Source organism: Procambarus clarkii, chromosome 11 (genome assembly GCF_040958095.1).
Source record: "Procambarus clarkii isolate CNS0578487 chromosome 11, FALCON_Pclarkii_2.0, whole genome shotgun sequence".
NCBI classification, from domain to species: Eukaryota; Metazoa; Arthropoda; class Malacostraca; order Decapoda; family Cambaridae; genus Procambarus; species Procambarus clarkii.
In genome coordinates, this window is record NC_091160.1 from 28,408,424 (window position 1) to 28,422,714 (window position 14,291).

The 14,291-nt window shown below is 48.2% G+C and overlaps 2 protein-coding genes across 2 annotated transcripts in view; one reads left to right on the forward strand and one right to left on the reverse strand.

The window, feature by feature from the left end:
* LOC123751042 (nephrin) overlaps positions 1-14,291 on the reverse strand; it is a 744,040-nt gene that overhangs the window by 668,893 nt on the left and 60,856 nt on the right. The window lies entirely within an intron of this gene.
* On the forward strand, positions 1,458-14,112 carry LOC138363622 (proline-rich protein 36-like). The gene is made up of 3 exons (XM_069322988.1): positions 1,458-1,581; positions 6,981-7,136; positions 9,842-14,112. The coding sequence occupies exons 1-3, from the start codon at positions 1,458-1,460 to the stop codon at positions 14,110-14,112; spliced, it is 4,551 nt and encodes a 1,516-aa protein (XP_069179089.1).

Below are 14,291 nucleotides of genomic sequence, written 5' to 3' on the forward strand. Positions count from 1 at the left end.
TGAGAGGTCTTGTGAGAGAACAATAATTTATATTATGTCAATTCCATCCATAATAAACAGGGCCTTTTATTTTTGAATGACAGGTTCATATAATTATGTAATTATACTTACCTAATTGTGCTTGCGACGGCTGCGTTTACCTCTCTGTTCCCGGTAATCAGATGTCAATCAACTTGTGTACAGGTTCCTGAGCTTATTAGGTTCTATCATAACTTCATTTGAACCTGCGAATGGAGGCTGATTCCACCACGCTTCCCTAGTGAATTTTGTTTGTACACAACTCTCACCCTAATTGGTGTCCTAATGCCCCGCTGGTTCATCTGGTACTGTCTGTACCTGTGTCCCCGCCGTGTTCCAGTACCTCCAGTGTTAAACAATGTCCTGTCTCCATTACTATTTCTACTGGTAATGATGTTAGTAGTAATCCTGCGTGCGTGGGTGTGCACGCGCGTGCGTGGGTGTGATGAACCATGATCACTCACACAGGTGATGAACCATGATCACTCACACAGGTGATGAACCATGATCACTCACACAGGTGATGAACCATGATCACTCACACAGGTGATGAACCATGATCACTCACACAGGTGATGAACCATGATCACTCACACAGGTGATAAACCATGATCACTAACACAGGTGATGAACCATGATCACACACACAGGTGATGAACCATGATCACTCACACAGGTGATGAACCATGATCACTCACACAGGTGATGAACCATGATCACACACACAGGTGATGAACCATGATCACACACACAGGTGATGAACCATAATCACACGCAGGTCATGAACCATGATCACACACACAGGTGATGAACCATGATCACACGCAGGTCATGAACCATGATAACATACACAGGTGATGAACCATGATAACACACACAGGTGATGAACCATGATAACACACACAGGTGATGAACCATGATAACACACACAGGTGATGAACCATGATAACACACTCTGAAGATGAACCATGATAACACACTCTGAAGATGAACCATGATAACACACTCTGAAGATGAACCATGATAACACACACACTGGAGATGAACCATGATAACACACACACTGGAGATAAACCACGATAACACACAAAAGATATAAACAATGATTTGTTAAAAGGGAAGAAAAAAGTTAGATTTTCGCAAAAGAAATTGATTTATTTCCTATTTGCAGAAGTGAGGCGAGTGACCTGGTTATGTTGCCAATCAGTTAACCGAATCTCATCTTGTCACCCGGAGCCAAAATGAGGTAACAGCGTTCCTTAACTGATTGCTGTGCCACTCAGGCAGACGCAAACCTCGTGCATAATTAACTTTGTGCCACGAGTTCACTTTAATTTACAGTAATGTAAAATATAGAAATGTTATCACCTCTCGACAAAAACACAAAATAAATGAAATATGGGCTGAAAAATGGAGAGTTCCGAGTTTGTGTAATAATAATGTGGCCAGATATCATCTATCAGATATCAGATGATATCTGGCCAGATAACGTGACCAGATATCGTCTGGCCAATGTTGAAATTGTGAAATCTGAGTGCGAAAAATATATAGAAGTTATGATTAGTAATGATCTCTAGTCAAAAAATGTAATGCCTGGATATACGAAATAAAGAAATATGATTCTGTGATCAATTTCAAGAAGCGTTGGAAAATATAGTTCAATTTTGACGTACATACTATAACACGGACATAATTAAATTTGAACGCGTTAAGAGAAGAATGATAATGTTGATTCAAGAAATAAGAAACCTTTCCTCAGAGAGTGAAAAAAAGATTTATATAAATCGACCCAAAATTAGAACACTTAACAATGGATATAAATTGGATAAACACCGTTTTCGAAATAGGGTGCTTAACCTATTAGACAAGGTACAACATAGCATACCCAGGAGTGGTGGCTTGCTTCAACCTCAGGTATGATACGAATAATATCTTTGATCAACATAGATATGAATGAGTCTGGGAGGAAATAAATAAACACGTTCTTATTATACCTCAAAAAAACTACTAGAAGGGTGCAAATAAACTATTAGATGGGTGCAAATAAACTATTAGATGGGTGCAAATAAACTATTAGATGGGTGCAAATAAACTATTAGATGGGTGCAAATAAACTATTAGATGGGTGCAAATAAACTATTAGATGGGTGCAAATAAACTATTAGATGGGTGCAAATAAACTATTAGAAGGGTGCAAATAAACTATTAGAAGGGTGCAAATAAACTATTAGAAGGGTGCAAATAAACTATTAGATGGGTGCAAATAAACTATTAGATGGGTGCAAATAAACTATTAGATGGGTGCAAATAAACTATTAGATGGGTGCAAATAAACTATTAGATGGGTGCAAATAAACTATTAGATGGGTGTGTTTTGTTCCTTGTAGGACTACAACACTCGTGCGCTTATGTTGACAATGTTACAATCAATGACATGATTGTGATTTTTACGAGCGATTCGTGGAGTACAATCAACGCTGAAAACATTTCAAAAACCACTTCTTTAGTATTACCATTTCTATATTCGTTTTTCTCCGAAAGAAAGTTCCAGGTTAATTTTAAATTTCCTCTATCTTTTTCTGTACAATTATTCGGTAATATTATTCATATTTATATCCGTAATGATGTGGATAATGATAGTTATTATTGAATAAAAATTCAGTAGCCATTAAATTAATTTGGCCCTAGTAGTTTAATAGTCTCCCCCTTTACTAAAGGGAACGGGAGTCCCCTTTCTCTACTAGGAGTTGACCCTTAGGATCAACCTAATCTCCATTCCTGTGAGTCTGTGAGTTCCTGTGAGAAGTTCACATATGATATTTGTAAAAGCTTTGTTTTGATTATACTGATAAAGAAATATGAAGCGTTCTGGTGATGCAAGGTAAACATCTCTGTGAAACGTTACAGAAATGAAAGTTTTACAGAAACTTTACTAATAGTTTAGGATTTACTTATCGTCATTTACATAGTTACACATTCACATCATCCGCCTTCAGTTATCATAAAAGCCGGAGCGAAACACAGCGGCCAACCTACTACCACAGGGTTGCCAGATTGGGCTACAAATAGCGAATTGGGCTACTTTTGAGAGCCCCGCGCTCCCACATTTTTAATTTCGCTACTTGCGACTTTTTGGGCTAGTTTAAAAGCAACTTGGGCTACTTTGGGCTATTAATATTAAAAAACTCAATGATGATTATTTATGCTTTAATAATATAATGTGTTCAAATCACAGCCGCGTCCAACAGCCTGATTGACTAGACCAATTACCGCAGGAGCCCTGGTCCCAGACCGGCCCCCTGGGGACATTAATCCTAGGAACCCTCGAAAGAAAAAGTAATCGCAAGGCAAGGTAATCCTCCCCAGGGACCATAAGATTTCCCAACCTTAATTGTCATTAATACTTCATCCCAAAAGCTACACCTGGTTAAACAGATCTTCATTAAGGGGGGAAAGTTGTCTAGAAATTTCCAGATTGATAAATGATTGGAAAGCTCCCTTACAGTTAATACCTTTGTCAGGAAAACGATGGTTGGCAAGGAGCGGTAGTGTAAAGCGGCTGTTAGATCAGTGGGATTCTCTAACAACTCATTACCAAATAGCTTTTTTCCTGTTGTGATAAATATGTTGCAAGGCAACTATTTTCAATGTACGCTGATCTCTCCAATGAGCTATATTTCACATGTCTCAAACCAATCCTAAATGATTTTGAAAGGATGAATTGACTTTATCAAAAAGATGAAGTAGATCAGTGTAGCCTTTACACTGTCTTAGAAAACTTCACTCTTAGAATACTCAGAAGAATTGTGCATCCTCATCATGCATAGCTTCATGTTAATTTGGACTACAATTCTATGTGTCTGCCCCTGGAGAAAGTTGACTTTGGTTACGAATTTTCAACACTTCGGGCCACTAACAGACAAAACAATTTTATAACTCAGGAAAAGTTTCAAAATATTAAAGAAAGATGCGATAATTTTTTAGTGAAAGCTTGCAAATAGCTTCTTTCTCGTATTCTTAGTAATGTTGAAACTTTAAAAAAGGTGAAAAATCTGTCACCTGTCATATGCCTTAGCCACACATGGACACCATTTTCAGAACTTCCATTAGTATTAGCTGACCAGTTTAAGCTTAATGAAATTGAAAGTCAGTGGCGCCTACTGTTAACCATTGACTGATCCACCATTTGTAAGGGACAAGTTCCAACATCTGAATCGTCATTTTAGACCAAGACAATAACTGTCAAGAACGCTGCTGGCGATCCTATACTGATTGACCTCGCCCAGTTTGCCTTGAAAATATACAGCTTGCAAATCAGTAATGCTCTGGTTGAACGGGTATTTTCGAGAGGAACGTCTGTGAAAACTAAACAGAGAAATCGAATGGGACTTGAGCTTTAGACATCAATCTTGAGAATTAAAACATATCTTGAAGAAAATGTAACTGGTTGCTCGTCATTTGAACCACTCATGTCAATGCTTAAATATGAGTCTGCAATATACAAGTACGAGGTTGTGGATGCAGATCAAGATCTTGATAATCTTCAACTGTAAAGACGTGGAAGGACTCCAAACCCATTATGCTTCATACAGTAAATATTGGTAAGTTATCCTATTATCATATTGGTTAAATATATATATGCAGAGATAATATTAACAAAACAATTAAAATCGTCTTATGTACTCTATATATCATAATATATTACTTTGAAACCCGTATTAGTCACTAAACAAAAAATTGGGCTACTCTTATTACAAATTCGCTACTTTTAGACCTTCAGCTCGCTACTTTCAGCAATTTGGATCTGGCAACCATGTACTACCAACCTATAGTTGCTACCGTAGCCTGACCAACGCACATCCATCACCCATCCGGCTCTTGTCAATACTATTGCCTGAGTTCCATACATTTGCCACAATCCGGCTCATGTTGCCTGAGTTACACACCTGGACGAAAGAATCCGTCATGCGGCATCATCCTAGCTAGTTATTTACTATGACCAAACACCCGACACCAGGTTTTATTATAAGCAGAGTTATGTACCACGCCTAATTATCCTATTATTAAGGGAGCCGGTCGGCCGAGCGTACAGCACACTGGACTTGTGATCCTGTGGTCCCGGGTTCTATCCGGGGCGCTGGCGAGAAACAATGGGCAGAGTTTCTTTCACCCTATGCCCCTGTTACCTAGCAGTAAAATAGGTACCTGGGTGTTAGTCAGCTGTCACGGGCTGCTTCCTGGGGGTGGAGGCCTGGCCGAGGACCGGGCCGTGGCGACACTAAAAAGCCCCGAAATCATCTCAAGATAACCTCAAGATAGATCCTGCTCCAGTCATTATAGCTGCCAGTTACACACCTAGACCAGTCCTCCTCTTCCAGTCATCATCCCTGCAACAGTTACACCAAGACCAACATCCTGTTTCACCATCAATTCAGCCCATAGTTACAACATCAAACACGAACTGTTAAAATGAAAGATTAGAGACTTGTTTTCACACACACACACACACACACACACACACACACACACACACACACACACACACACACACACACACACACACACACACACACACATACACACAGACACACACATACACACACACATGTGGGTAAGGGGCCTCGTAGCCTGGTGGATAGCGCGCAGGACTCGTAATTCTGTGGCGCGGGTTCGATTCCCGCACGAGGCAGAAACAAATGGGCAAAGTTTCTTTCACCCTAAGTGCCCCTGTTACCTAGCAGTAAATAGGTACCTGGGAGTTAGTCAGCTGTCACGGGCTGCTTCCTGGGGTGTGTGTGTGTGTGTGGTGTGGAAAAAAAAAAGTAGTTAGTAAACAGTTGATTGACAGTTGAGAGGCGGGCTGAAAGAGCAAAGCTCAACCCCCGTAAAAACACAACTAGTAAACACACACACACACACACACATACACACAGACACACACACAGACACACACACACACACACATATTTACAACTCTAATGACAGTTTTCCATTTAACAGTAATGGTGATATTTACAACACATGGAATTAGAAATTACAAGCTGATTACCGGAAGCTGGCCAGCAGAACTTTTTCAATGAGAATTAATGAACTTCCCGTCACATTAGGTAATTGCAATCCAGCTTTCCGGATACACAGGGCAAAGCTACCAGAGAAAGGCTCAGGGGACCTTTCATCAATAATAAAATTGTAAATATAAACAGAAATGAACGTACAATATTATTAGGCAACAAACGTGGAAAAAAATGAAGTCGAATAAATTGCTATAAAAAATGGAACAAAAATGAAATAATTCGTGAGATCCGAGAATAAAAATGTTTTTTTTTTTTGCATTTTTAAAGCATAAATAAAATTTAGATAAACTTTTCAATGATTTTCGAGATGTCGACTACAGGAATGCTGTGATAATAATTAAATTTCACTTAATGAGTAACTAATAAAAACAATTTTGAGTTTTCACAGAATATCGATCAATGGGGCTGATGAGTAGAAAACCGGAAATATTGAAGACAAAAAAAAAAATATTAACTTAATTATTTAAACAAATATAGATGTGAAGGGTTCATTATTGAGCTGGTGCAGGGCTATTTACACAACCCGTTCTCTCAACTAATGCGTCTCTCTTGTTGTGCGTTATGGTGCGTTAAGAAGAGTGGACAGTAACGCCTCGGATATATTCACATTTTGTATGCATCGAAAAGGTTAGGTTAGGTGGGACGGCTTGGGTTCGTACGTTCTTAATTACCTTAGGTTAGGTTAGGTTAGGTTTGGGTTCGTACGTTCTTAATTACCTTAGGTTAGGTTAGGTTAGGTTTGGGTTTGTAGGTTCTGAATTAGCTTAGGTTGGGTTAGATTAGGATTGGGTTTGTAGGTTTTTAATTAGGTTAAGGCGTAGTTTTTTTTCGTTGGGGACAAATCAAGTAAAGAATCTGACTTTGGTGTAGAGAATCAATACGCATCAGATCAAAGTTTATCATATGAAGAACGGTTTAAGGCGGCTGTCAACATTGACAGCAACATTGTCAACAATGTTGCGGCTGTCAACATTGACAGCAACATTGTCAACAATGTTGCGGCTGTCAACATTGTCAATAACTTTGTCAACATTGATAAAATGGGCAATGAGTGGACCTGGGCAGCACAGGGACACTAAGTCGACACCTTTGCATTACCCTAATATTTTCTCATAAATGCCGCACGTTGTTGTGATTTAACTGTGCACTGGTATTATTTTTCTAATTTTCTTTAGGATAATATCTAAACCCAGGATAAGTCATTGAGATCGGAGGTTTATTGAGTGCTTGTTGCCCAGGTAAGCCGCCCGAGTGTGGAATTGATGCTACACGCCACTGCTCTCATTCTGCGTATTCATGATGCTATAGCCTGAACTATTTGCATCAACCAAATTCCAGGCGGCGTATAACAAAAGGGGATTTACCTTCGGACTGTCATAAACTGTGTTCCTATGACTGAGTGCTTAGCGGCTCACAGAAGGGCAGAAGGGCGGGGGGAGGGGGCAGTCCCCCCCTTTCTCCTGGGTGTGATATTCGTGTCAGGACAAAAATAGCGTTTTGCGCATCGTTTCCTGTCACCTGCAAAGCCTCGGTCCACCCAAGAGCCAGTAAGTCTTCGGGAATTAGGTAGAGGTTGTGGGTTGCATCGTGTTGAGGATCAGTAGTGGGCCGGTGGGATCTTAGATGAGCATATCCGGCATCCTGTCCCCTGACTACGGAAAACAATAACCCTATCTAATATGGTAACCGTGGATATTGCTGTAATTACAAGTCTGAAATTACAAGCCTGAAACACATGTATGTATTTTAATACGCAACCTTTGTCCCAACAAATAATGCTCTGTAATATGTTCATGTAATTAATAATCATTGTATTCATATTCAAATTATAATTATTGCGCAATAACAACATTAATTCCATTAATATTTTAAGATCTTTTAGCAAATCATTTTTATTAACACTCGGTGCACATAAAATTTAAAATTTTCAATAGTGGAAAAATTTCTCTCAATATTTTCCAAGTTTTCTTACCTGCTCGAGGCATTTTAGATAGTGTCTCTGCAGACGGAAGTTTCTCCCAACAAACTGCTATAATTAATTTATATCATAACATTCACCGTCTTAATTTACATATAAGATAATACAGGTTCTAATGGAATGGTGTAATCGAAAAATTACCCATTCTCTCTCTCCTGATATCTAATGATTTCTTAACAATTTTAACCATATTGGGTTTAGCAAGATAAAATATTGATGTTAACACACAGAAATCACAATAGCTTGATATATCAAATGAACAAATAATTTTTTTGAAAAGATGTATATCCCAGATATACGTATAGATACATCTATATGTATAGATACATCTATATGTATCGATATATCCCAGAGTTCCTAGTTAACTCGTGGGCCTGGAATTTTGCGTCTGTAAATTAATATGTGTTAAATAATTGAAGCTGATATAATTGCTCTAAAATACTACTAATCTATATTCCCAGAGAAAGTTTATTTATTCGAAGTTGGAGCTCACACGCTTGTGGCGGACCTTAGCAAAATTTGTCGGGAGAATGGCCTGGGGCACGCGTCCGACATGGGCTGATCGGGTTAGGCCAGAGTTAAATGAATAGTTAGTGAATATTATTAATTAGTCACACCCTCGCTCCTGATTCTCAGGGATTAATAAATTCTTGTGAAGAGTGAAATATTCGTTCAGACGTCCGAAGACCTCTGTCAACAGAAAAAAAATATTTCTTTAAACACGAGAATTAGTTTAATTTTTCCATAATATTGGACGACGAAAGGGGGGAAAAGAGAGGACGAGGGGAGGGCGAGGTGGAAAGGGTAGGGACGGCGAGAGAAGGGAGAGTACGAGATAAGAGAAAGTGCACCCGGACACCGCCTGGTGCTCTCCAAACATTATAATTTATGAAAGGGAAGAGGTGCAACGCGGGTGGGTGACGGGGGGAGGCAGAAGGGAGCAGCAGAGAAACCGTTTTTATCAAGGAAGTATCGTGTAAAAGTAAAAGCAACAGGACATCAGAGAGTCTGAGACATCAGTCAGAACAAACAGGGTCCCAGGGTAAGCTCTGGGAGCACCCGCCTGCAACACGCGGCTGAGAGCGAGAATGCGAGAGAGATATACACAAGGGAGGAGACACAAGGGTGTTAAGTTAACATGTACAAACACAGTGGAAAGAGAATTAACAGAGGAGACAGATTAAAATATGAATGCAAATGAGCCATGTTCACAGTCCTATGTATACTCAGGTGAAATAGAGCAGGTGGGAAGGGGGTGGGTACGGGGGAAGGGGAGACGGACTGGAAAGGAGAGGGGGGAAAGGGGAGAGGTGTAAGGAGGAAATGGTAAACAAGGAAAATTAAATTAACAAGGAAAATTAAATTAACAAGGACAATTAAGCGAAGCAGTCCATCTGGTATCCATGGAAACGGAAGGAGTAGGTCCCCCTTACGTGTCATCCCAACTGGTTGATGATCAAATATTCTGCGTTAATTCTTCACCAAGCGCCGCCAGCTTCACCAAGCGTCACCAGCTTCACCCAGCGCCACCAGCTTCACCCAGCGCCGCCAGCTTCACCCAGCGCCGCCAGCTTCACCCAGAACCGATAGCATCACCCAGCGCCACCAGCTTCACCAAGCGCCACCAGCTTCACCCAGCACCACCAGCTTCACCCAGCGCCGACAGATTCACCCAGCGCCGACAGCTTCACCAAGCGCTGCCAGCTTCACCCAGAACCGATAGCATCACCCAGCGCCACCAGCTTCACTCAACATCGTTAGCTTCACCCAGCGCTACCTGCTTCACCCAGCGCCGCAAGCTTCACCCAGCGCCACCAGCTTCACCCAGAGCCGCCAGGGTCACCCAGCGCCACCAGCACCGCCAGCCTCACCCTGCACCGCCAGCTTCACCCAGCGCCGCCAGCTTCCCCCAGCGCCACCAGCTTCACCCAGCGCCGCCAGCTTCATCCAGCGCCTCCAGCTTCATCCAGCACCACCAGCGTCACCCAGCGCCACCGTCTTCCCCCAGCGCCACCCAGCTTCACCCAGCGCCACCAGCTTCACCCAGCGACGCCAGCTTCACCCAGCGCCACCAGCTTCACCCAGCACCGCCAGCGTCACCCAGCGCCGCCAGCTTCACCTAGCGCCACCAGCTTCACCCAGCGCCACCAGCTTCACCCAGCGCCGCCAGCTTCACCCAGCGTCGCCAGCTTCACCCAGCGCCCCCAGCTTCACCCAGGGCCGCCAGCTTCACTCAGCGCCGCCAGCTTCACCCAGCGCCGCCAGCTTCACCAAGCGCCACCAGCTTCACTCAGCGCCGCCAGCTTCACCCAGCGCCGCCAGCTTTACCCAGCGCCACCAGCTTCACCCAGCGCCACCAGCTTCACCAGCTTCACCCAGCGCCGCCAGCTTCACCCAGCGCCGCCAGCTTCACCCAGCGCCGCCAGCTTCACCCAGCACCGCCAGCTTCACTCAGCGCCCCCAGCTTCACCCAGCGCCCCCAGCTTCACCCAGCGCCACCAGCTTCACCCAGCGCCACCAGCTTCACCCAGGGCCGCCAGCTTCACTCAGCGCCGCCAGCTTCACCCAGCGCTGCCAGCTTCACCAAGCGCCACCAGCTTCACCCAGCGCCACCAGCTTCACCCAGCGCCGCCAGCTTCACCCAGCGCCGCCAGCTTCACTAAGCGCCACCAGCTTCACCCAGCGTCACCAGCTTCACCCAGCGCCGCCAGCTTCACCCAGCGCCACCAGCTTCACCCAGCGCCACCAGCTTCACCCAGCGCCACCAGCTTCACCCAGCGCCACCAGCTTCACCCAGCGCCTCCAGCTTCATCCAGCGCCACCAGCTTCATCCAGCGCCACCAGCTTCACCCAGCGCCGCCAGCTTCACCCAGCGCCACCAGCTTCACCCAGCGCCACCAGCTTCACCCAGCGCCACCAGCTTCACCCAGCGCCACCAGCTTCACCCAGCGCCACCAGCTTCATCCAGCGCCACCAGCTTCATCAAGCGCCACCAGCTTCACCCAGCGCCACCAGCTTCACCCAGCGCCACCAGCTTCACCCAGCGCCCCCAGCTTCACCCAGCGCCACCAGCTTCACCCAGCGCCACCAGCTTCACCCAGCGCCACCAGCTTCACCCAGCGCCACCAGCTTCATCCAGCGCCACCAGCTTCACCCAGTGCCACCAGCTTCATCCAGCGCCACCAGCTTCATCCAGTGCCACCAGCTTCACCCAGCGCCACCAGCTTCACCCAGCGCCACCAGCTTCACCCAGCGCCACCAGCTTCATCCAGCGCCACCAGCTTCACCCAGCGCCACCAGCTTCACCCAGCGCCACCAGCTTCATCCAGCGCCACCAGCTTCATCCAGTGCCACCAGCTTCACCCAGCGCCACCAGCTTCACCCAGCACCACCAGCTTCACCCAGCGCCACCAGCTTCACCCAGCGCCACCAGCTTCACCCAGCGCCACCAGCTTCACCCAGCGCCACCAGCTTCACCCAGCGCCACCAGCTTCACCCAGCGCTACCAGCTTCACTCAGCGCCACCAGCTTCACCCAGCGCCACCAGCTTCACCCAGCGCCACCAGCTTCATCCAGCGCCACCAGCTTCACCCAGCGCCACCAGCTTCACCCAGCGCCACCAGCTTCACCCAGCGCTACCAGCTTCACCCAGCGCCACCAGCTTCACCCAGCGCTACCAGCTTCACCCAGCGCCACCAGCTTCACCCAGCGCCACCAGCTTCACCCAGCGCCACCAGCTTCACCCAGCGCTACCTGCTTCACCCAGCGCCGCAAGCTTCACCCAGCGCCACCAGCTTCACCCAGAGCCGCCAGGGTCACCCAGCGCCACCAGCACCGCCAGCCTCACCCTGCACCGCCAGCTTCACCCAGCGCCGCCAGCTTCCCCCAGCGCCACCAGCTTCACCCAGCGCCGCCAGCTTCATCCAGCGCCTCCAGCTTCATCCAGCACCACCAGCGTCACCCAGCGCCACCGTCTTCCCCCAGCGCCACCCAGCTTCACCCAGCGCCACCAGCTTCACCCAGCGACGCCAGCTTCACCCAGCGCCACCAGCTTCACCCAGCACCGCCAGCGTCACCCAGCGCCGCCAGCTTCACCTAGCGCCACCAGCTTCACCCAGCGCCACCAGCTTCACCCAGCGCCGCCAGCTTCACCCAGCGTCGCCAGCTTCACCCAGCGCCCCCAGCTTCACCCAGGGCCGCCAGCTTCACTCAGCGCCGCCAGCTTCACCCAGCGCCGCCAGCTTCACCAAGCGCCACCAGCTTCACTCAGCGCCGCCAGCTTCACCCAGCGCCGCCAGCTTTACCCAGCGCCACCAGCTTCACCCAGCGCCACCAGCTTCACCAGCTTCACCCAGCGCCGCCAGCTTCACCCAGCGCCGCCAGCTTCACCCAGCGCCGCCAGCTTCACCCAGCACCGCCAGCTTCACTCAGCGCCCCCAGCTTCACCCAGCGCCCCCAGCTTCACCCAGCGCCACCAGCTTCACCCAGCGCCACCAGCTTCACCCAGGGCCGCCAGCTTCACTCAGCGCCGCCAGCTTCACCCAGCGCTGCCAGCTTCACCAAGCGCCACCAGCTTCACCCAGCGCCACCAGCTTCACCCAGCGCCGCCAGCTTCACCCAGCGCCGCCAGCTTCACTAAGCGCCACCAGCTTCACCCAGCGTCACCAGCTTCACCCAGCGCCGCCAGCTTCACCCAGCGCCACCAGCTTCACCCAGCGCCACCAGCTTCACCCAGCGCCACCAGCTTCACCCAGCGCCACCAGCTTCACCCAGCGCCTCCAGCTTCATCCAGCGCCACCAGCTTCATCCAGCGCCACCAGCTTCACCCAGCGCCGCCAGCTTCACCCAGCGCCACCAGCTTCACCCAGCGCCACCAGCTTCACCCAGCGCCACCAGCTTCACCCAGCGCCACCAGCTTCACCCAGCGCCACCAGCTTCATCCAGCGCCACCAGCTTCATCAAGCGCCACCAGCTTCACCCAGCGCCACCAGCTTCACCCAGCGCCACCAGCTTCACCCAGCGCCCCCAGCTTCACCCAGCGCCACCAGCTTCACCCAGCGCCACCAGCTTCACCCAGCGCCACCAGCTTCACCCAGCGCCACCAGCTTCATCCAGCGCCACCAGCTTCACCCAGTGCCACCAGCTTCATCCAGCGCCACCAGCTTCATCCAGTGCCACCAGCTTCACCCAGCGCCACCAGCTTCACCCAGCGCCACCAGCTTCACCCAGCGCCACCAGCTTCATCCAGCGCCACCAGCTTCACCCAGCGCCACCAGCTTCACCCAGCGCCACCAGCTTCATCCAGCGCCACCAGCTTCATCCAGTGCCACCAGCTTCACCCAGCGCCACCAGCTTCACCCAGCACCACCAGCTTCACCCAGCGCCACCAGCTTCACCCAACGCCACCAGCTTCACCCAGCGCCACCAGCTTCACCCAGCGCCACCAGCTTCACCCAGCGCCACCAGCTTCACCCAGCGCTACCAGCTTCACTCAGCGCCACCAGCTTCACCCAGCGCCACCAGCTTCACCCAGCGCCACCAGCTTCATCCAGCGCCACCAGCTTCACCCAGCGCCACCAGCTTCACCCAGCGCCACCAGCTTCACCCAGCGCTACCAGCTTCACCCAGCGCCACCAGCTTCACCCAGCGCTACCAGCTTCACCCAGCGCCACCAGCTTCACCCAGCGCCACCAGCTTCACCCAGCGCCACCAGCTTCACCCAGCGCCACCAGCTTCACCCAGCGCCACCAGCTTCACCCAGCGCCACCAGCTTCACCCAGCGTTACCAGCTTCACCCAGCGCCACCAGCTTCACCCAGCGCCACCAGCTTCACCCAGCGCCACCAGCTTCACCCAGCGCCACCAGCTTCACCCAGCGCCACCAGCTTCACCCAGCGCTACCAGCTTCACCCAGCGCCACCAGCTTCACCCAGCGCCACCAGCTTCACCCAGCGCCACCAGCTTCACCCAGCGCTACCAGCTTCACCCAGCGCCACCAGCTTCACCCAGCGCCAGGTGCTTTATCAACACTACGGGAGTGTAATTTACTAATAACAAATAATTACACTTACTATTTAATTATTAATAATGTTTTACACCATAATATTATTGCTGTGTTTTAATAATAATTTAGTTTCGTGTAATTTTAAACTGAGAAACCTTATCCATTTAACTTTACACTAATAAGCTGCAACATTTCTCACATATTTTTTTTTGTGTTTG

What these genes read in the sequence shown, in the direction of transcription:
- LOC138363622 (XM_069322988.1), top strand. Translation starts at nt 1,458, where the DNA reads ATGTGGCCAGATATCATCTATCAGATATCAGATGATATCTGGCCAGAT. An exon ending in ATATATAGAAGTTATGATTA is followed by an intron (nt 1,582 to 6,980) that starts GTAATGATCTCT and finishes AATACGCATCAG; the next exon opens with ATCAAAGTTTATCATATGAA. An exon ending in TGTCAACATTGATAAAATGG is followed by an intron (nt 7,137 to 9,841) that starts GCAATGAGTGGA and finishes AGCTTCACCCAG; the next exon opens with CGCTACCTGCTTCACCCAGC.